This window comes from Zerene cesonia, chromosome 29, assembly GCF_012273895.1.
Source record: "Zerene cesonia ecotype Mississippi chromosome 29, Zerene_cesonia_1.1, whole genome shotgun sequence".
In the NCBI taxonomy this organism is placed as follows: domain Eukaryota; kingdom Metazoa; phylum Arthropoda; class Insecta; order Lepidoptera; family Pieridae; genus Zerene; species Zerene cesonia.
In genome coordinates this window covers 695,831-721,346 of record NC_052130.1, presented here as the reverse complement: position 1 = coordinate 721,346, position 25,516 = coordinate 695,831, and the positions used below count along the sequence as shown (strand labels likewise).

Sequence of the window (25,516 nt, the reverse complement as noted above, 5' to 3'; positions counted from 1 at the left end):
ATTACATTAAGTATAATAATTATAAATATTCATTATACTGAAAGAGGCTCGAGGCCACGAATTTATTTAACAACACAAAAGTGCACCATATTATATCAACCGTCTGTTACCAACCCTATATTGACCAGCTTTTGCCGTGTGACAAGACCCTTACATTCCAAATTTTGAAAAGCAAATATTTAAATTTCTGTATCACTCATTCGATCATCGCTTTAACTAACACTGGCCATTTCAATTATTTTCAATATTAGCGGATTTGAATTTGGAACGCTAAGCCAGTCAACCGTTACATTCGTATTTGAACATTTCATTAATTTCAAATTCGGAACTAGAGCGATGCATTTGAACAATGCGTGTTGAATTTTGAATTTAGAACACGCCCTTAAGCCGTTACTGAATGTTCTCGATCGGAAATTACAAAAGCTTATCGATTTGTAGAACTTCACTTAATTTACCAGATTTTGAGAATAATTCGAGTATGCAAATGATTAAATGTGTATTAAAGTGAATCTCTTATTATAGCTTATAGATTTATAAATTATTGTGCCATTATAGATTTTAATTACGTTATATAACGTTTAGTAAAATATCACTAGTTTGGAGCTACTGATAAAATGCAGATAATTCGTTTATTACACGCTTTTTAATAGCTTCACCTGTATGTTTGTTTGTTTGTAACCGACTTCTTTGGGCGCGATTTTGACCCACTTTAAACGGCCAGATTTCGTTCAAACTTTGTAGATTTATTGAGGACCGATGACAATACACTAATTTGATAAAATTAATCCATTTTTCAATTTGCAAAATATGATTTTTGTTAATGCGTGTTTTTTAGTTTTTTTTAAACTATTATTATTTACATGATATAATTTTCATAACATTTTCGTGATAACTACCTATGATACCTATATTTTATATAACACCATGAAATAACATACATACATACGTATTACATCCATACATATGTATATTTTTATAGAAAAATTTTCATATCTACAAAATTGAAAGGAACTTGCACCAGTTAAATTTTATGATTTGAAGATAGCATAATGTTCTCTTAACATGTAGAATAAGAATCGAGACGTTCATGGTATTTTCATGGAAATTTTTCTGTAAAGTTTTCAATGTAAAATAAGTTTATTAGAAAACTAAAGAAAATACTCTATTTAACTAAGAATAAATTACTAAAATCGCAGTTTTGCTCTGCATTTTAATATCAAGTCACACTCTTATATCATTTTTTATATATATTATTTATATATTGCATCTTCTTTATAAAGCTACATATGGTAAAAATCTGAGTTATGACGATTTTTCGTGAAGTATGATGATATTCGAAAGTACTGCTATAGGAAATGTAATTGAATAAATAAATGTTTGAGTTTGAGTTTATAAATTATTATATACATGTAACAAAGTAGAAGCAACCACTTTATGATATAGATTGTCGTACTCGATAGAAACTCGATGCGAACTCGAACGAGCAAATAGTAACGACGTCTGTACATGTCGTGAACTGAGCTTCATTGTTGCGATAATTCCATCAGCATTCAGTACTAAATAATAGTCATAGCGCGTCAACAGCAAAATCTTATGATTTTAGATATAGTAGTTTGTGTGTGTGACATTCTGTGTTTTGATAGGGAAAAATAGGATTGTTGTCTGAATACGACGGAATAAGGGTTATGGTTTTTTAGTTAATGTATGATGTGTGATTTTCTATGAATATAGTAAATGAGATACCATCGAAAAGGTCTTTAAAATGAAAAAAAGTTCCTAAATAGGTTTAAAATATAGTTAACGAGACAAACTGAAACATTTATTTTAAATGTTCGAAAAGCTTCTACAGAGAAAGGCCGGCAAGATACTCTGATATATACGATCTGATATATATAAAGTATTATAAAATGTCTCTTATTTTTATTTTCATATTATTGTATCTTATCACATCTATGTATTTGCCATGTTATATACTTATCTATATTAATTTAACTTATATCTATAGCTTACACCACCTACCTATGTACGCTTTCTATGTATTATTTCGCTGTTTTGGTTACCTGGAAGAGATGGCTCTGTAGCCATAAGGTCGCCTTTTGTGCAAATTGTATATTTATTCTGTGCTTTTGAAATATTTCCTATTGGTGTGTACAATAAAGCTTTATTCATTCATTCATTCATTCTTATTCAAAAACAAAATGTGCAGAATTTTGTAGTCAATAGTCGAGCAAAGCCATGGGCGGAGAGGTATATTCCAATACAATATAATAAAGTGGAAACCTTTTACTCGTTCATATGGTTGTCAAAAATATTTCAAGCTTAGCTTTTCGCCCGGAATTACTCGTGAAAGCTGCTCGAACTCAAAACATCGCCGAAGATTAGGTCAAAACATTTCTGAAACAGAAATGGGACAAGTCTTATGGGATCAGAGTCAAACGTCTGTGACTCTGAGCGGATCGATAGTTGGGGGAAAGCGAGGTGACGCGCGGTCGATAGTTGGATGGGCCAATGTAGTTTTAACAGGTGGTATGTATGTTTGTTTTTAGTTTATGTTTTTTTTTTTGATAGTGTAGGGCAAGCGACTTTTAAGGCGGGCGAGATTTGGATAGGTCAAATTTAGTTTTAACAGTTGGAATATAATTATGATTTTTATCTAAAGTTTTTATTGATAGTGTGGAGCAAGTGACATTGGCGACGTAAGCGTATAATTCGAATACAGATTTTTTCAATAAGTTCCTAATTACTTAGAAAACTGATGTAGATATAAGTTATAAGTTCAACAAATCATCTTAATATATTTAAAAAAAATGACTAACTGACTGATTTACCAACGCACAACCCAAACTCCTGGACCGATTCGACTGCAATTGGCATGCCTAGATAGCCACTATTATGTTAGCATAGGCTAAGAAAGGATTTTGATCAATTCTACCCTCAAGGTGATAAAATTGGGGCTGAGAGTTACTGTCGTGACTTATTTTGACAACGCATGCGAATTTAACTTATTACTTTCTTACATATAGCTTTCAACAGATGGCGTTACTGTTGCAATATATATTTTCATCATCAGCCCATATATGTTCCCACTGCTGGGACACAGGCCTCCTATGAGGGTTTAGGCCATAATCTACCACGCTGGCCAAGTGCGGGTTGGCAGATGTCACATGTCTTCAATTCTTGGACATACCGGTTTCCACACGATGTTTTCCTTCACCGTTTTAAGCAGTGGTGATGCTATCTACATGAGCAGATAAATTGAAAAATCAATTATATCCTACACGCTCGCCCCGGTCTCGCACCTCGACTTATCGATTTTGAAGTTCGAGGTTCTCACCACTGAGCCACCACTGCTATATGTGCACTATGTATTTTAATTTTATATAATTACAACAGTAGTAATAATGGTCATATAAAGATCCACCATAATACATTAACTTCTGTGAAACATTATATATACATACATCCTATCCTATCCTACTAATATTTTAAATGGGAAAGTTTGTAAGGATGTGTGTGTTTGTTGCTCTTTCACGCAAAGACTACTGAACCGTTTGCAATAAAATTTGGTACGTAGACAGCTGGACAACTGGAATAACATATAGGCAACTTTTTCTTGGTAACAATTAGCACTTTCAAACTTTTTATCCCGATATTCCTACAGGATACGGACTTACGCGGGTGAAACCGCGGGGCGCAGCTAGTTATATATAAACATCCTAAAACCGAGTTGTTTCTGACCAGTGCCAATGATGGATGGCATCTACAGGTGCCAGTAACTAGCGTCTGATTAATTGGCGTAGGGAATTCTTTCCTCAATTCGGACCGAATATACGAACAATATATGACCCTTGGGTGTGACAGGTTGCGTCGTGAAGTAATTTAACCGACTCCGCAAAAGGTTATTTCAGTTCAGTTTCAGAAGTGTTCTGTGCATTTTTTATTCTATTGCAATTAGGTATTTTAATGTTATAATGGGATAAGTATTTTTGGGGTTTATAGGTAGAAAAAGAATAAAATATGTAACTGATTTCTTTTCGTTTCTACTATTGAAAATATTGCTATAATTCTTTCAATAGTAGAAACTACTTTATAAAGTGACATAAGTAATGTTTATCTTATAGTTTATTTATTTTATAACCTACTAGACGCTCATCCCGGCTCCGCCCGGATATCCAGATTCCTGCTTTCCCCAAGAAAGCTTTTAAACGAGATAAAAAGTATCCTATCATCCAAGTTAGCTCCCTGTCTGTACATAAAATTTCATCAAAATCCGTTCAGTAGTTTTAGCGTGATTAACGGCCAAACACCCAAACTTTCACACTTTTAATGTTAGTGTGATTTTTCCCAATAAAAAACTCACTCGAAATCGCAACATCTGTCCAATACGCGTCTCCCCAAACAAGGAATCACGTTTTCCCCAAAAGAAAGGTAAAAATTGAAAATTTTTATCAAGATACATCGTACCTTACAAGTTAAATGGGTCAGTTAGACCCAAGTTCCATTACTAGGGATCGCAGTCAGAATATTAATTCAATTTATATCGGCTCCCTGAAGGTTTTATTAATGAACAGTGTTTAGGCAATTTTACAATATTAATCATCCGCTCACTAAAATTTCCTTCGGCCACGTAGTTTAATCTATGCCCGTGTCGATTTAATGGCTTTTCGCTGATTTCGGCACACGCTGTTGTTTATTGAGTTTGGATATTAAAACCTGACTCTATATAGATAAATGTTGTACCTAAATACGTTTTTATCTAAATCTTTCTTTTATTACTTCTAGTACTTTCTTGTGTTTGATTTTACGCGAGTATTATACATTGAGGTGTTATCATGCTCGATGTAAAGTTTTCGAAACGTCGGGCTAATAATATAATGAATAAACCGCGTTTAAAATCCTTTTAAGAGTCTTTAATTTCTGCTTCTAGTACTTTTGTTCATGATTATGCATATAGATATTTTTTTAAATATATGAACTTATATATGGCATTATAATATATTATTATAATGGGCCTATAAGCTAGAATGTCGCACGCACACAACAACGACATGAACAGGTTCTATCTGTTCAAATCTATCACTATCTATCACTATCACTCCAAAATGGGAATACGCGATTTATCAATAAAATAATCGAAGGAATAAGCTTGAAGAATAAGTTGGCAATAAAATCAGAGTAAATACCCGTACATCAGCATGGTTTTTAATCGTTAAAAGAGGTATCTTTGTGATTTTTAAAATACTCCTTTTTAGTCGCTATTATAAAAGACACATTTAATTTAGAAAGAAAGCAAGAAAAAGCATTTATCTCTACCATTTAAGATTAAATATTAAAGAAAAGGATTTGTAATAAAAAACGAGACTAGAAACGTCCCTTTTTAATACGCTTTTATAAGATATTTAATTTTTTTTGAAGAATGTTCATAACCTGAAACATCCTATCATTCACATCGAAGAAGTTGTATATATTCATTTACACACATCTTTGACTTACAGAACAAAATATACGAAAGCAACAAAGACTACAATTATTTCACCGGTGTCTCGAGGAGGGAGGTCCCACTCCAGATTATCAAATGCGCCCAAATTACAACAATTCCCTATCAAACACAAAAAAAATCACGTCAAACCGTTAAAAACCCACCCAAAAAATACAGTCAAATAAAGAATCCACTTCGTTTTTGGGATCCCCTATTCAAAATAGGTCAATTATATTACGCATATATACATGATACAAACATACAAAAAACTACGTATTCGTGAAAAGAACGGAATAATGTTCGAAAAGTTCTCCTTATTTCTCGCTTATTACGTATGGGTCGATCCTTCATGTATAATTCAAAAACATATACTATATATTTGGTCAAATAAAGGTCGAGTTGCTATCTGTTTTTGAGTCGGTTCTGTAGTATAGTTTAGAGCATTCTAATACTCAAAAAGATATTATATTTCCACTATTAGATTTTTATAGTAAAAGACATTCCAGATTGCATTTTTTTTTATTCATGAACGATGAGGTTGCCTGTCATCGCACTAACTGTCAAACGATTAATTTAAACAGACGTTTTGGCGCCCTTTTTTGTTTTTTTTTTTCATGAGATCCGTCTTACGTCAATAAAAAACACAACATAAAAAGAAATAGCAAGTTCGGTCTAATTGTTTACACGTGATGCCGTGGCCGAAGTAAACAGGGATTCATTTTTATACATTAAGATCTAAATAAAAATGTATTTAACAGCTATTGTAACTGATTCAATACGGAGGAAGTTCGTAACGTCTCTTCCCAGCCTTCCTTGCATCTCATTCAATCCCATTAAATAACAAAGAATTAGCTTCAAATACATTATCGTTTAACAATATCAATGCAACGAATTTTAGATTCATTTTATTTTATTTTAAACACTTTATTGTGCTGCCTACGCGGCAGAAATAAATACAATTTCATCCTAATCATTATTTACTCACACAGTTACCGATTCATGTAACGCAATTACAAAAGCTTAAATATTTCTAAGATCGCTATTGCCAACTCACCACGGGATTCTAAAAGCGGCGAGGCCGTGTCCCCAAGGACACTCCAGCCTAAGGTTTTTTACAGAATCCACCATATAAAGCCGGTGGGCATACTCCGAAACATGAATCAGATATTATATGCACTGCCTACACAAGTTCGACATTCAGAGGTAAGATATTTAAATTAAATCTGGGCGCAGCTAGTATAATATAAATGAATTTTTATTGCTGCACCACCAATTTTTACCTTCTTTTTCTTTTGTATGATTAAAAATCCTACCCATGGGCTGCCTGGTAGAAATTGCTTAAGAGCGATAAGGCCGCCATTTTGACTCTGTATATATGTATATATTGTTTGTTTTCTTTTTATATTTACATGTAATGGGTGCTAAATAAAGTATATTATTATTAAATCAGCCCAAAAGCAATTCGCACGAGATGCAAATGATAAAATAAATGTCTTCTTGAATCCAATCTCAATTTCCAGTCGATAAATATTTAGACGCAAACACGGTGGCACTGCGGCCTCTGAGCTTGGATCAATTCCTTCATAGAGTGCATCGCGTGAGGATCGTATATGGGCTGTCGGTGCATTTCACTTTGTTTGTTGCTGGTATAGGAAATCTATACTAATACTAGCTGCACCCGGCAAACGCTGTTCTGCCTTACTCTTATCGTTTAGTGGTATGAAAAATAGATGTTAGCCGATTCTCAGACCTACCCAATATGCTTACCAAATTTCAGAGGAATCGGTCAAGCCGTTTCGGAGGAGTATAGAGACTAACATTGTGACACGAGAATTTTATATATAAGATAGGCTAAATGGACGAACAGTTCGATAAAATATAAATGTATTATATGAATTTCAAAAAATCTTTTCGCATCGGATTAGTTATTCGTTTCAAGTTGCAAGACTGGATGTGCAAAAGTTTTTGGGGTTTGTTATAAAAACTAATGATAAAAAGGTTTAAGTCCTGAACCATAGACAATATACTAGACTAACACTTTACTAGTCTGAACAAAGAGAAAGCAATGTATTGATTTTTTTTATTTTATTTTATTAAGGCTCATTAGCAATTGTACATCGATACATAAACATGAGATATTACAAAAAATCATATGTATATATGTCATTATGTACAATCAATAAAAAATGAGCACAGCATGCACAATACAAATTCATAAAAAGTAATAATAATAATATAACAGTAATTAGTACATAAAAATCAGTTAGAGAAGTGCAAATTATCATAATCCATTAATATATAGGTAAATTCATGACATTTTTAGAACTTACAACTAGGAAAAAAATTAGTTGGTACATAATTAATTATACACTGACAACGTTGATCATATTCAGCGTCTTTTTAAATTTCCCGAATTTTTTCAATTGATCGATGAATCTTTAAAGCAAATCAAATCAAAACCTGTTTATTGTGCACAAAAGAAGGAATACATACAAGAAAAATATTACGTATATGAAGAGCACAGGCGGGTAATCGCTTAAGTAATGATAATTTCCAGACAACCTGGTTAAAAAGGAAAAGCAGTGTATATTAATAAATAAGTTTCCTTTTCATTATCATCATCATCATCATAATCATCATCATAATTATCATCATCATTTGTCAGCCATAATGAACGCCATATCCAAACATGTATGCATTCACACCTTCATAACATAAACTAAACCGTCTTCAAGCGCCATCAGAACTAGACCAAATTTCGAATGAAACCTCACCTCCTCGAATGAAAAAATAATTAATCATTAAAAAAAATTACACAATTAGAATTTTGAATTTAAAATCTCTGAAGTCGATTGAAAATATACCAATACCCAATACTTCATAACTTATAACAGATTATATATAGAAATATAATCTGTATTCCAATAAATTAAAAATAAACCGAAGATTAACGGAATAAAATGACAAAACGTAATTAAATTCTAAACGCTTGTTCATTGACCTGTGCTGGTGCAATATTCAAGCAGCGTCCGATAAATATTCGCGGGCGCACAGTACAATAGAAAAATTTAATACGATTCTCCCTATCAGAAATAAAAATACAACTCGACCAATTCGAATATTAATCGATTTTTAACCGACTGCCAAAGGTGTGGTAAGGTTCATCAGAAATAAAAATATAACTCGACCAACTCGAATATTAGTTTATTTTTAACCGACTTCCAAAGGTGGGGTAAGGATCATCAGAAATAAAAATAAAACTCCACCAATTCGAATATTAATCTATTTTTAGCCGACTACGAAAAACTTAGTTGAAAACGTAGTTTATATACCGATTAGTACGAGTGCTTTAAAATTCAGACATTTATCAGTGCCAATTAAAGATTTTTTTGACCGCTCGGAAATCACCAGCTTTCAAATACGAAATACCCATCAAAATAAGCTCATCCAATCGAGTTAACAAACCAACAAAAAATCTGTCGAATTGAAGACCTTATCCTTTTTTTTGAAGTCATTTGAAAATGAACAATGTATGAAATTAGTATATATCCTTATGCAATAATGCCTAAATTAAGTCTTATTATGTACAATCCATGTTCATGGGCAGTGGTAGCGCTTACCATCAGGCGACCCACCAGCTCCATTACCAACGATCACAAAAAACAAAAGCATTTAAATTTCTAAAGACCACGGGACTATCTTTTCCTAAAGCTACGAGCGAAGACACGAGCGTAAAACTAGTAAAATCAAATAAATTCATATGTACAGCCCAACAATAAATCCAGCTAGCTTCCACGCTCAAATAAATCATCATAATCTTCAAACAGTATCTGATACTTCAAATTCATATTAAATCCTCCAGTTGCCACATTCAATACCACTGGCAAATCAAAGTACACCAAATCTGGCTTATTCCAAGTCCGGTCCGAGGGACCACAGATTATATTCCACTGGATGCACTCGAATATTGGAGAATTCAATTTATTTAGATGTTTGCCTAAGTATAAATACACAACCTCTATGCAATAATATTTTGCACTATTAATTTTAGTGTAATAAAGATAAATAGCGCTGGGTCCCTGGTATACTTCCATCATTTTTTATGTCATCGTCGACAATGGAGCTGGTGGGTCGCCTTATGGTAAGCGCTACCACCGCTCATGGACATTTGGAGAGCGTAAGGTCATGGACAAATGGATTGCCGCGTTTGGAAAGGGATTAAGAAAGGATTGATGGGAGGAATAAAGGAAGGACTGGGAAGCATAAGGAAAACAATAAGGGCTTCCAGCATTGGCATTTATTAAGAACAAGCTGGTTTTTCAAGACGCTCAACTGTTTTCCTTAGTTTTCGTTGGTAAATCGTAGCTTAATAGTGCCCCTATTACAAGGGCAAAATAAGTTGAATCGAGGAACCTTAAAACTTATTACGAACCGACTTTTTCTTTGATTATTTAAAACATAATTATCCAAATAAATGAAGTGATATTATTTGTCCTACAAAATATTAGGATTTGTGTGTAATACAAGGTGTTGGGTTTAAATATTTAATTGAATGATAATAGTAAACGACTTTGCATGTAAGGATATATTTGTCCAATGTCCCATAAAATGTGACAACTTTATTTATGTTTCAAAAGAATTATTCGAAAATAAAATAAGCAATTTAAGACTCTACTTGAAAGAGATTTCTTATAGATATGGTACAAGACATTAAAAATTCGAAGCTCATTTACATCCTAGCTCCATCTAGCGAATATGAGATCTGTGTTAGACCGCTTAAAACTGGTATACAGAGTGCTCTGCGTTTTAGGGCGTGTGTTTTGAAATTATATACTTTGAAAACTTTAATAAACATCGTTAGCTTTGTGCCAGCGGCTTCGCTTACGAAAACACGTACGTTGCAGGTTATAGATACAGAGGAAAGTAGCTGTTATTGTAACCGACTTAAGCTTCAATTCTCATTCTATCATATCAGAACTGGTTCATCAAAATCGACAGGCAAAGTTGTATAATTTATACTTTGTATTGTAAACTCTCGATGAAACTGCAGCTGTCTTATATAAAATGGTAATCACAGGATCCACCTTAAATTACGTCATACACACTTTTTGAGTTTCACAGACCACCTGATGTGACGTAACACATTAAAAATTTTAAGAAATATCTACATACACCTTCCCCTCCCCCCTTTTAACATGTGACGTGTGTATGGATGACCCCATAGTTAAAATAGACCTACTAAGACTGGTTTTGGAACATCGTTGTCAGGTGAGCTGACTATGAGATGCTTTTTGATAATAATTTTTCATCTCTGCTTACATGAATTCTCTTCAATCAAACAGACAGATTTTGTCTAACTAATTCTCTATCAATTTTTTTCAATTTCCTCTAAATCGATGCTGTGGTTAGCGTTATCATGACAAACAGACAGTCTTTATCACAGGAGTGGTGTACGATTTATATGAATTATGTAAATGATACGTTAATTAAGTAAAAGGGGTACAGACTTCAAGCGTGGTGTGGTAGCAATAGAAACACCAGATAATACTACCTAAGTACACATTGCAGATTTTCCTTCTCCGGATAAAGAACATTAGGGAAAACATGCAATACCGGTGAAGTATATGGCATGGGTATAACGGAAATTGCAGCGCATCCCCTCCATTATTCAACGTAGTTCGTTCGTTTTCGGTAATTTAAAATTACGTCGAAATTTCGATAGTACACCTCGGTATGCATTTGTGGTGAACAGGCACGTTTTAGAGGTTATTTTGTGGAATTGTTATTCGTTTATTGTTGTACTAGATGTTGCCCGCAGCATTGCCCGTGGGGCCAAAATAAAGTTCTTTGTACAAACTTTCATGTGCTATTTTATACCGTTGGGAGTAGAAATTAATAACATTCATTTTATTATTATTATTATCATCTCAACTGGATATATGTAAATCAGTCAGTCAGTCACCTTTGTGTTTTATGTATATAGACTAGCTTTTAGCACCGTCTTCGTCCGCGTCAAATCCAATTCGGAAGAGAATGTGATATGAATATTTCACTATAAATGGAAATCAAATAAGCGTACTTACCATATTTAAAAGTTTATCGCCAACGTTATCTTATAATACGATATTTTAATAGCGTTTTGTGATTGTATCATGTGACTAGTGACATGTTGTAGATTCTCTTAAACCAGAGATAAATATATAAAATGTTAAATATTAGGACTTGGTGATTAAAAAACTAATCTCACCTGGGTTATACTCCAGTAGCGGTCGAGCGATATGAGACACAGATTCATTATCGATGCCGTACACAACAGCACATCCATCGCGGAATGTATCTCACACCACCAGAAACCGAAAATCCAGTAACCCATCAACTCATTCGCGAGGGAAAACGGCATTATCACCAGACCGAGAAAGAAGTCCGACACAGCCAACGACGCTATGAACCAATTCTGTATATTCTTCAAAGCCTTCTCCGTTACGATCGCAATTATAACCAGCATGTTTCCCACCACCACCATTATCATGAGCACCGTGACCACCACAGACGCAATTATTATGTGCGCAGGCGAGTACCCACTCGGATACCAACTCTTCAGCACGAACTGACTTATCGTGTCGTTTATCGTCGCATTTAAGTCGGATCCGTTCTGCAAAGCGAAAAATTCCTCTGAACTCAAATAACTCGGTATTAGATTGCTTGAATTTGTGGCATTCCAACTCATTGTCTTCAACGTGCTATTTCCAAGCATTTTGCTACCACAATATCTACCTAGACTCAATTGGCCCCCGATAAAGTATTGCCTATAGGAACGGATTTATTTAATCTACACATCGAAATATTGCGTCCACTTATATACACTTATTTACACTAAACTAATATTGCTTTTCGGTACTTAACTAGAGCGAGATCGCGTGAGCGTTCATTTGATTGAATCGAAAAACTGGTATCGCGGCATCATCGTGCATTCCGTTGCTTTCTACGATCCCAGAATCTGTCGGTTTTCGCAAACATTTTGCTGGTGGATGTCACATGATTACGTGAGAGTCATTGTTGAGTTATATCTGCAATGACCAGCTAATCTGAAGTCATGTGGTAGTGTTACGCTAGGTTGCACCCCACAGCTGGTGTTTTGTACCTGTAACGAGAAAATTATGGTCAATCAAAGGAAGTTGTGCTTGTTATTATCTTACAATGACTCTGTATCTTCAATTTAAATGCGAATATTTCAAACAGATATTAAACTTGGTGAAATAATAAAGACGAAAGTTGTGGAAATATGTTTGAAGATACATAAATATTAACTTGTGTGCTTCACTTAGTTTGAAGATCTACTGCATAAACACAAGTTTCGTTTATGGTTTGAGTCATACTTTACATTTTATTCAAATCGTTGAACTGCTTATTAACTTTTATTTTTAAATATCAATATAATTAAAATAAAACTGAATTCACAAGGTTTTTTATTAGGGTTAAATTAACAGTATTATTACACAACTTCAAAGTGTTTAAGAATTGCATTGAAATACAATTAAAATAAACTATAGTATTAACTGAAATCTTACTATTCACTGTTAAGCAGTGGGCTATCTCCTTATTAATATCTGTAATTCCTAAGGCATATTTATTTTTCCTTTGTCGCGATAGTAATCGTTACCTTGGGCCACAATTCGTACAAAGACATGCCGGATTCAAAATATTTCAGCACAGCACGGTTTAATCTCACCTCCATAGTAAAGTGAGAAAAAAATTCTCTTTACAAAGCAAATATTTAAAGATTTTAATCAACGATCTCCGTAATTTTCTTGATAAGGTGACGCGAATACTCCTAAATTCATACTCCACTGAATTGAAGTCGTAGGATGGATTAAAAGCGAAAATACGAGATTTTACTTCTATATTGTAAGAGATACAAGCATCGAGTTTGTTTGTCTTGAATTGAATGCTGGGAGGTTTTAGTTTTAATGTAATAGCAACTGAGCTGGTGGTTCGTCTGATGGTGAGGGATCACCAATGCCCGTGAACATTTGCAGGAATAGGGCTACTGCAATTGTGATGCCTAACCCCGGCAAATGCCGATTGATTATAATATAGACTGTTAGTTCCAAAACTCTTAAAGTCAGATTAATTAGGTAAAAAAAAACTTCAATTTAATATGTTGAGTATATTGAAGTTATTGAATAGGTAAATAAAATTATAAAACATTGTTTTTCGCATGCTTAACTGCTTTGCCTAAATTACATGTATATCGCATATTTTGTAAAATAAAATATTTAAGTCTGCATCAATTAAATAGCTTAACAAAAATACTAGTCAATAAGAAATCGGGCCAGTGCGAGTCGGACTAGCGACATAAAGGGTTCTGTATAAATAAGTTCCACAGGGTTTTGTATACATAGAGCCACTGCAAAATAAATTGGTCCCCAATCCATTTCATGACCGTGGCAAACGTTCCTTACCCTCGATTTCTTATTATTTTTCAGAAACACATTCTCTGTATATATCACCTGTCAACTATCACGGTTCATAATACAGCCTGGTGACAGACGGACAATCAAACAGACAGACGGACAGCGAAGTCTTAGTAACAGGGTTACGTATTACCCTTGGCATACGGAACCCAAAAAATAAAGCTAAATATAGCAGCTATCAGCGAAAATGTTTAGAAAAACTGCAATTTGAAAATTGCTTGGCTTCGAAGTGAACAGTATTGAGAAGGTATGTTGGAATTCGACGTAATTTCTCAGTAAAAATATATTCGAAAAGGCTCGTTTTTTTATTTATATGTGATATTTTATAGACCATTCGTGGCTTCACCCGGTAAGGTTTGGTGAAAATTCATGTTTTGCTTAAATCTATACACTATAATTTAATATGAAGTACCTTTAGAATGTGATGTGTTTTGAATATTCTTTCATAAATCGTTCAACCAGTGTCTTTAAAATAACAACAGATAATAACATAATTCTGCGAAAAACGTCAGACAAAAAAAAAATAAAGATATTTGTTTACAATTTATCATCTGTTAATTTTAAAAATAAACAACACCAGGAGTGAAATAAAATGATGAAAAAAAAAACAGAAATAGGATAACTATAAGGTCAATGACCAGTCATCAGGTTAGCCTATAAAATAGGCCTAGATAGAGTCAGGTGCAGGAAAAACTAGAACTACACGAACCGATGGGTAAATCTGAAAAAGGGCACTCGGTGGCCTGTTGACTAATTAATTGCTTGAGTGACAGCCCTCGCTCGGTTGATAGTGCTGGGCGTTTGTCGATAAATTTATGTATGGTATTATTGTCTGGGCTAGTTTTTTTTAGAAAGAAAGAAACATTGAAAAATAGGGCTGCGCTTGTAGTTAAAATTATAAATTATGTATTTCTTGTAGGATATTGTTGCTAACATTATTGTATTATTATTAGAACATTATAAATCATGTATTTTTGCGTAGATAAAAATTTCAAATATTGAAAAACTGTTGGTTTATGGGTTACGAGATGTAAGCAGTGCTGTGCTCTTATCGATAACATTTTGTCTATGTATTTTAGTACAGAAGAATTTGCTCTAGCTGTAGGAATGTACGTAAATAGTAATGCATAGCATTGAGCTGGATTGTCGATACAATTATGAATTTGTATTTGCAACTTATGTTATATGCCAACGTAAAATTAAGAATACATTATTAATTGAATAGTGCTTGGCTAGGTTATCGATAAAATTATAAATTCTATTTTTCTCTATACGCAACTTGAAAATGAATGCTTTATTTTTAATTATTATACTACAGTGTTGTAGTTTAACATGGTCATTTTACTTAATTTATTCAGAAGGTAGAAAGAAAGAAAGAAAAAACATTTATTTCGACGTACATACACACAACAGATCAACAGAAAACAGAAGCATACAATAAATCAAATAAGAGAAAAAAAAAACTAATTTTAACAGCTAGACAATTAACAATTGTGTGGCTGCATGTGCCAAGAAGGGATGCCACTCAGGAAACCTATATATTTAAACATATATATTTTCTCTCTCAAATCTCATAAGGGACTCAAAAAATATAGAAAATAATACAGATTACAGTCCTCTTTTAATAATCAAGTAATTCGTAATTCTTATTGGAATCCAGTGGCGGAGCAATGCCAGACAGCTAATAAATTTAAATTTTGTTAAATTGCACGAGCTAAAATTGCTTTTAACAGACCTCACAGTTTCTTACAATAGGTTTACAAACAGGACTCTCGGTAGAAAAGGTTTAAAAAAATGGTACATTCATAAATACTATATACACAGACATAATTATACTAACTGTGCTCCGTGGTGCGCTTAAGTACCTTATCTTATGTAGCATGAAACCTTCCTCAATTGATATGCTATCTAACGCTATAATAAATATAAACTAATGTGCTATCTAACGCTATAATAAACAAACAAACTTTTCAGATTCATAAACGTGGAAACAAACGTTTGCATGAATAAAAGAATATTGAGTTAAAGTGTGAGTGGGGATAGCAGTTTGAGCGAGTTTAATTTTGAGTTTAACATTCAGTTTGAGTTGGAGTTGCAATCCGAAGACAATATAACATCGAATCTAACAATGTCCCACCACAGAACAGGCCAGAGCGAGAAAGTGCCGAAACCAGCAGGTTTTCAACGGCACCTGATATTTGGCAGTTAACTTGCGGCGAGTTAAAATAGTTTTGTTTTGCCTCCGTTCGCCTGTGACTCGCTAATTGCTCGCTAATTTTCAATGCGGTAACTTTTAATGATTGTGATAAATATAGGGTAACTGGGTGTGGCGGGAGGGTTGTTTTAGTGTGTGTTTATCACTTCGCTAGGCATAAACAGATGAAGGGTTTGAATAGATGTCACTAGATGATGTCGCTAGATATGTCTTTTCAAATATATTAATTAAATTTTTATGAAACATTCTTTTTTGACGAACTAAAAATTTCGAGGCTGCATGACATATATTTTAAAGTATTTTATTATGATAATAATCTAAATTCCATTCCGGCGGAGCCGGAACGTCTAGTCCTACTATATCCTACTAATATTATAAATGCGGAAGGATGTGTGTGTGTTTGTTACTCTTTCACGTAAAAACTACTGAACCGATTGCAATGAAATTTGGTACGTAGACAGCTGGACAACTGGAACAACATATATGCAACTTTTTATCCCTATATTCCTACAGGATACGGACTTACGCGGGTGAAACCGCGGGGCGCAGCTAGTATGACACATTTTTGTTAAGCAGTGTGTTTGATAAGCTTATTGTTATCGTATGCAATGGTTCAGCAATTATTGGGAATACGGGTTTTATCTCTCATCTTCTCGCATTATAAGTAACGATATAGCATCAACCCGGATGGAGTTATAATAACATATGTTACTTTGGACTTGGCTTCGGAAATTAAAGAAAAAAGTTAATAATAATGATAATTTATTTCAGGCTACAGATATAATCTTAGCAAAATCTTATTCTAGTGTTAGTATCTATGCTAAAGATATGCCATCGTCGGGAAAGGAGCTGGTGGGTACGGGAAGCGTTACCACCGCCCATAAACTTTCGCATAAGTATTAGGTTTGCAGGCCTTCAACCTCCACAATTGGATTGCCCATTATAAATGGTATATGGAAAAAGAATTTACATGTGTAATAAAGAAGAAACTGGGAAGGGTAAGCGGATACAGGTCTCCGGGTCCCCCACTCACCGAACGAAAAACAGTAGCATCATACTATTTCACGACGATCTTCTATGGGTACCTTCCCAGATGCGAACAGACCCAATTCGTGCCGAAACTTATTTATAATATTGGTGAACACCCAGAAAGTATTATATATCTAGAATTTGCCCCTAAAGGCTTATAAATAGGCAAATATTCAATCTCATAACACTTCAATATACCGAAAACTGCACAACCGATAAAGATTAAATTTTAAACAAAATGTGGCCCGCATTTGGGTAACAAGTTGTGAATTCCATACGATTCTTTTAATATTTACCAACTCAATTTCCTCACGTCACACGGCTGGGTTTATTGAAAGTTCCAAACCTTCTTGGCAAGCGATGACGTCACAAAATGGAACAGATTTTGCGCTATGTCGGTTAAGATTGAAGGGAAGTTTGGAATTTATGAATTCAATAATAGGGCTATGTTTCTATGTGTGTTTATGGATCGCGTACCACAGATTAATTATGGTATGAGGCAACAATGTTTCTCGGTTAGCCTGATATGGGATATGAAATCATGAAATACAGATTATATCTAAATTTTCGCTCAGCTCGATGCATATTTCTAGACAGGATAATTAATATATAAATCATTTCAATGTTAAGATTATTAGGATACATGGAAATTTCGTTGATTACTCTTCAATGTTTAAGTAAAACTTATTAGCCTTACTAACTGCTAAAAATGTTTAAAAATTATTTTCTCATAGATATATAGTATGGCCACAGATAATATAATACTATACTAGATATGGCGAAAGACTCAGGTTGGAATGATTAAATTTTTAATATTCTTTATATTATACAAATATTAAAAAAAAAACAATTAACACTATTAAAAACTAAAAGTTTATCTCAGAAGTACTTATAAAAGTTGACACGAACAAAAAAGTTTTCAGTTTACAGTTAAAATTTGTTATTAAAAAATGATGCCAACAGTTACGAAACTGATAATCTCTCCGTTTGTTTAGTTTCAAGTTAAATATGACGCTAGTTCAAAACAAAGTTGTCACACACACAAGCGTGTAAAAGCTGTTGTATTTAGTACATGACTAGCTGCACCCCGCGGTTTCACCCGCGTAAGTCCGTAACCCGTAGGAATGTCGGGATAAAAAGTTGCCTATATGTTATTCCAGCTGTCCAGCTGTCTACGTACAAAATTTCATTGCAATCGGTTTAGTAGTTTCTGCGTGAAAGAGCAACAAACACACACACATCCTTACAAACTTTCGCATTTATAATATTAGTAGGATTACACAGAGACATTATGAAAATGACTGGATATTGGTCTAACGCTTTAAATGCTCGACTACAGATCGAGAAATTGTAAGAAAATGATTATTTGAAAAATAAACTACACCATCAGATGTAGCGTCTGATGATTCTTCTTTTTATTTGAAAGCTGGTGCCTCATGTGGTCCTCAATTTAAAAAAAAATATGAGAAGTTCTCATCTTCCAAGTCAGGAAGATCATGATGTTAGAACACTACCCAAGTAAGCACGTATCACTGTTTTTAATATAAACCAGAACTACAATTAAAAATATGAGAATTTCTCATCTTCCAAGTCAGGAAGATCATGATGTTAGAACGCTACCCAAGTAAGCGCGTATCACTGTTTTTAATATAAACCAGAACTACAATTACGTATAAAAATTTACTTCAATCTCAATCTTTTACACGTAACCTTTTGGTTTATATCTTTCAAACTGCAGAACCAATTCTGCTGAAAGCATTCTCTTTCCTTGGGTTAAAGTAAATCTGTTAATGGAAGTAATCCGATTAACACTTTCGCAGATGTTTCGTATATGTTTTTATTTCGATTATATGAGATAAATCTGTCACGTGGACCTTCTTTGAAGATGATTATTATTATTTATTTTTTTTATCTTTAATAGGGCAGCGCTTGACCACGATCTCGCCTGACGGTATGCTGAGATGTGGTCTAGGCTGTAACGCGCTTTCCTAGAAGGTACCTGTTCTCTCTACTCTTGAAGACCTCCAGATTGTACTCGTCGGGGAACATTTTTATTGGTTAGTATATATAAAATGGTTTTTAATACAAAACCTTCACCTAACGCCTTCAAATTATCAGAACTAGATCGAATTTAAATAAGACCTGGACATAGGAGGCACCAGCTTTCGCTAGGCTCACCAGCAAATAGTTGTGAGGTGACGAAAAAAAAGAAAGTGAAAAAAGAAAAGTTTGAAGTCAGTCGAATACATACGTTTACTCTGTATCCCTTCTTATATTCCTTTTGATGTTAATGCATTTTAGAATGTTAAATTTCATTGCATTTTTTAACATGGTGGTTCGCTTAAAAAAAGGGAAGGGTGAGGAAAAGGATACATGCTCCCAGATTCTCCACTCACTGAACGAAACACATAAGCATTCGAATACTACTATTCCACTCCGGTCTTCTCTGGGGATGTGGTACCATCCCTGGTCTTAGCTAACCCAATTCACGCCAAAGCAACATTAAAATTTTAAGACAAATGCAGGCACATAATCTGAAGTCTATCGACTCAGTCAAGTACAGCACTATAGTGAACAGGTGGCGTTCATTTTAATTGGACTAGCATACCGCGTCGCAAAAGAGCTTGCTTTTTAAGTCTGACAGCTCGACTGTGACTTAAAATGGATAGCTTGAGAAAATAGTCCTGTCGCCTTTCAGCAGGAAATTGATGAAGCGAACGTTTTAATTGCTTCGAGGAGGTTTTTATTTCGCGTGTTTAGTTATAAGTAAAGATGTATTAAAGAAACATATATTTTTATTATTCGGTACATACGTTGCTTCAACTTAAAACAAACAAAAACAATAGATAATACTATAAAGCATACAGTATTCATTTTTCGCTAATTTAATTTTTCAATTATAATAAATTTTTTGTAATAATAAATTAATCCTGGTGGAAACTCGTCGTCGGAAAGTCTGACAGGCCACTTGTCCATAAAAAAGCGATCAGAAAAACAGGTGTATCATCAGCCTCATATCTCACTACGGGTATTCACTTTCCTTATGGAGATACTTGGTCAATAATGGAAAATAGTTTAGTAAATATAATATCTCTCTCTCTCTCTCTTCAGTCTTTCTCCGTCCACTGTTGAACAGTCCTATGAAATAACCCGCCTTTAATGAAATTGAATGAATAATAATTATTAAAGCTCTCACGGAGACTTCCCAAATAAATAAAATCTCACTGAAACCATCTGCTATTGCTTATTTTTCTATATAGTCGGAGAAATAGAAAAATAATAATTTTACAATGATAATTATTATTTATTAACCATTTGAAACATTGCAAATGTCTCTTTGCAAGTAATTTTTCCCAAAAGCTCCTTTCAATGAAATTTATTTTGAATACCCCTTTAATTTACAATAAAAAGTGATGATTTAATATTTTTAAGCATTATGCAAAATATTAAAATGTTTGTCAATATTTGCATATTTCATTAATTCGAAAGAAATTAATGCCGGAAATTGTTTTCTATAGATGCTACGAACGAATTTATCATTGAATCTTCAAATTGAATTTTGAGCCAATTTTAATCCAAAAGAAATACTTAATCGCATTATGCCTTATTTTTGAATATCAATAATAAAAAAATAAGGTAACAATCTTCTATCTATTTTGTTCCAAGTAAATACCGAAACGGCTGAACCAATTCTGACGGATCTTTTGCTTTCACACAAGGATTTAAATATATCGAATACCTAGTTTTGGCTTCCCCCATTCACAGCACGCAGTAGGCCCAATTCACGCCGAAGCGTACTCGACTCCCGCGTTGAAAATGATACCAAAAGATTTGTATTCTTTCGCTTCTATATTGTCAATTTAGATATCCTATACACAGAGGAATCTCTGGATAATAATACGAAAAATAGTAGAAATGTTCAAATGTATTCACAATAAATTATTCATATTCTTTGCTGGAATTTAAATGCCGCAAAAGGGCATTTAATTATTTAATTTAAAACAGCTTTCTCATGCTTGGGAAATTTTTATCTTGTTATAAATCCGACTTTTATAAATGTGAACTTTAAATATGTTTATTCTGTTTTACACAAAAACGCTTGTGAGCGTTGTCGTGTAGTTCAATTAAAAGATTCTGTTCATAATAACGTTTGTCATATTTTCAGTTTCAATTTATATGCCTATAATTATACAATTCTCGAATTTACTTATTATAACCTAACTTACAAAATGGCTCAACGGATCAGCTTTTGGTTTGTACGAATTTAATTAATGAATAGTAGTACATGTTTGAGTTTGAGTTTGAGTACCATGTTGAGTTTGACTTTAAGATTGAGTTTGATTTAGAGTTTGAGTTTGTTACGTTCGTACCTGTCAAACTGAAACTTACACACATATTCACACATTACACATACCTACTACAGTTAAGAAAAAACAGCCTAGTTTCGAATGCAGAAAACAACGCATCGAAAACAAACATACTATCATAACATGTCTAGTTTTAAAATCATAAATAAAATATAGTAAGAAACAAAATAATACTCTTTAATAATACAATCAACTAAATTGTCTCACTTGCAACATATATTCTTAAGGAAAGAGTCTAGAGGTGGTTACATACAAACATACAGAGCTAATAAAAGCGTGTTAAAACTGACATAATATTCTCATAACTCGTTACATGTTTTAGTTAGTATATTTAATTAGATTCAAACATTATTTAATAGGACTTTAAAAGTATTTTAAACAATTTTATATAACAACTAGTCCTTGTGCTGTCAGAGAAGTTGAAATCCCAATGTTCCCGTAGGAATATTGGGATTTATTTATTGGGATAGTATTAATAAAAAGTAGCCAAACTTATTCCTCATTACTTGAGCTAACGCTCAGTGAAAATCTCGTCAGTATAAGTCCAGACATCCCAGAGATTAGACAGACCAAATACATGGATGACAAAAGATTTCTTTTTTACATGTGCCTTTTAATTAAAAGCAATTATTTTGATGTAACAAACAGATATTCCAATTTCATTTATACATATATAGCTTAGACAGCATCGTTTCTGAAGGTTCTAGAGAAAAATAAACAACTATTATAGTAATTTCTTTCAAAACCGTAATAATTCTAAAAAGGTAGGAGTGTACTGTAGGAGAGGAAAGCATTTTAAAAGATGTCACATTTTTTTCAATAGACATGCATACGAATAAATGTGTATTTCTTTTAATCTTGGTTGAGTTCGCAAGTAATTGGGTTATAAACTTCCGTAAAGCTGCTTGTGCACTTGGGGTCAATCTCGTAATTTTTTTACTGCATATGTTAAATTTAATTCCGTAATTATATCACTACTAGCTGCGCCCCGTGGTTTCACCCGCGTAAGTCCGTATCCCGTAGGAATTATGGGGATAAAAAGTTGCCTTTATGTTATTCCAGTTGTCCAGCAGTCTACGTACCAAAGTTCATTGCAATCGGTTCAGTAGTTTTTGCGTGAAAGAGCAACAAACACACACACATCCTTACCAACTTTCGCATTTATAATATTAGTAGGACTAGTAGGATAGTAAGATTTCACAGTAGGATTTGAATAAGTGTTTGATATTTTATAAATAAACTATATCATTTCTCAGATCATAAGGGATTTTGATGCCTTACCTTTGCCGGAGTTATCGTAATAATGTACATAGACATTGTGATATTTTTAATTTATTTTATTTAATGGAACTTATACTTTTGCATTCACTGATAGCATAAAATACTCATGAAATCCCCCAGGCATTTTTTTATTGGAAAAATATTTAAAAACCTATGTACACCCCTAACTGACAACCCGCCGACCTTTACCACCAACATTTACTATTTCACATCACACAATATCCGCATTAGTAGCGCGATACATGTTGTCTACGCAAAGCTAGGGATGTCAACATATCATTTTAGGCTTATTATTAATAATAAACACTTCATTTTTCTCCACGTTTAGTTGTTTAAGTATATTTTCCTTATCAGCATATGTAATACTATCAATTTCATTGACCATTGTCCACATGATGGATATCCTGTTTATATAAAACAAAGTAAATATAACAAAGTACACAGGATTGTTTTGATTAACCTAGATTCAAAGAATGTTCTAGATTGAAATAAAATACAACATTTTTATTAATAGCAAGACACATTCATATAAATAATCCTTCCCTCTGGGATTACTTCAGTTGTGCCAATTCGAATTTTCTCATATAAAAGGCCTAATATTTAGGCTAAACATATGCGCCCCGATGATTTATGATCATGTTAATATATATGTATTTGCTTCATACTTAAACCACTGACCCGGTTTAAGTGAAATTTGATACAGAGTTTGAGACCCCGAAAAGGACATTGGATACTTTTTATCCTGGAAATCCACGGACATGAGAAATATAGGTTGAAATCCTGGGACTGTCTATATTTTGGAACGAAGCGGGTTGAGTGCTATAATGTATGTGTTTAATTCTTGATATATTTTCCATCTGTTCAGAATGAAAGTGTTAATTACAATTGATATAATTTATTGATACTTTATAGACACAATACGTGTACATAAAAACATTTCAACGCTTGACAGATCTGCCAGGCACCAATAACTCTCTCTCACGCACTCACAAAAGTATTCAAGGTTGGTATGCATTACAATAATTTTAACAACTTTGTATATTAATACTTGGATGGTGTTAATTGCTTTATAAATGAAAATATTTAATGAATCGATGAATCTAGAATGGCTGATAAGGCGTCGCCACAGTCCGGTTAAAGTCACATGCCAAATCGCATATAAACGCTTATGATATGAGCGTTGAGAAATATGAACGACATACATGGAAATTTGAACCTCTTCAATCTGCTCTGTGGTTTTTGCCAATCTATACTAATATTATAAAGCTGAAGAGTTTATTTGTTTGTGTGAACGCGCTAATCTCAGGAACTATTGGTCCGTTTTGAAAAATTCTTTCAGATTTAGACAGCCCATTTATTGAGGAAGACTTCAGTTTATATATGTACCACGGGCGTAGCCGGGGCGGACCGCTAGTTAACAAATGTAATATGAATGTATTACTTTGGGTTTGTCACCTGAAAACTCACCGGTTAACCGATGTTAATCATTTTATTTTTATTTGAACTCTAGTGCTTTCCGTGTGGCCCCATTTCTAGTCTAGTTATAACAATTTGGTGGCATGGCATATATTAAAAATGATAACCGCATGGCAAGCATTTAAATAAAGGAAAGACAGAAAAAAAACATGTGCTCATTTAACACATCGTAATCGTATATCGCTCGAGTGTGACCCAATGAATTCGCAGCATTATTTAATTAGAAGTTTTTCAAGCGTCAGAGACTTATCCTTTTATTTCACTCTAAGTTTTATGTCAAGGTGATCCCAGCGCAGTGCCATTGAAGCGAATGAATTAGGCGCCATAATAAGTTTCACACAAAACACACTTTCTCATTCACTAGCTTTTTAATGTGACGTCATTTGTATTCTGTTTTATGTACACACAATGAAAGAATCTGAATATATTAACTATTCATAATTCGCTTGAACTAATTTCATATACTTATTTAATCTCCTGTTTATATACTTTATGAGGTTTCTTAAAGAATTCAAATGAAAGCCCGAAGGATCAATGCTTTTAATAAAACAATACTTATTGTAATGTTGTTTAGCATGTTATTTTAACTTTTTAATGCATTATAATATCCTAGAGATGATAAGAACTATGAAAAAGATACCAAAAAAGCTTACAAATTATCTCAAATAAATTAATAAAGTAATTAACTCCACAACAACAAACTTTTCCTATAACTAAAACCGAAATAATTAACATCCTACCACCCACTCTATCTCTAACAACGCATACGAAAATTTCACCCAACATTACCGCCATACCTAGGTAATTCGTCTCGACCCAAGTCCTACAAGATATCTAGAATCATCCTTTCGTCTAAATATTTCCCTTTGATCCATGTAGAGCCTTTGACGGCACGGCGCTGAATTTTTTATTTAAACATCAGGGAATGAAAAATATACGTAACTGAGAATCATTTATAACTACAAAAGCTCAGCTTTTGTATTAATATTAATTATGTAACAAGCCGCTTATCCTGGCTTCATCTGATGTAAATTTAATACAAATAAAAAGCCTATTTAAATAGGAATATTTAGGTTTCTGAATTATTTTACTACTAAAAAACTTTACGTCTATATAATTAGTAGGTACTAATTGTTCGTCCTGACTTCTCTCGGACTGACACAGGGTAGAAACAAATATAGCATAAAACACTCAC

General features: G+C 33.4%; 1 protein-coding gene across 1 annotated transcript in view; it reads right to left on the bottom strand.

Moving 5' to 3' along the window:
* The window catches only part of LOC119837880 (alpha-2Db adrenergic receptor-like), a 277,024-nt gene that overhangs the window by 173,384 nt on the left and 78,124 nt on the right, over positions 1-25,516 (bottom strand). Inside the window, exon 2 of the mRNA XM_038363664.1 lies at positions 11,727-12,620. Coding sequence (XP_038219592.1) covers positions 11,727-12,233 — 507 coding nt within the window. The 5' untranslated portion in view covers positions 12,234-12,620. The remainder of the gene's footprint in view (positions 1-11,726; positions 12,621-25,516) is intronic.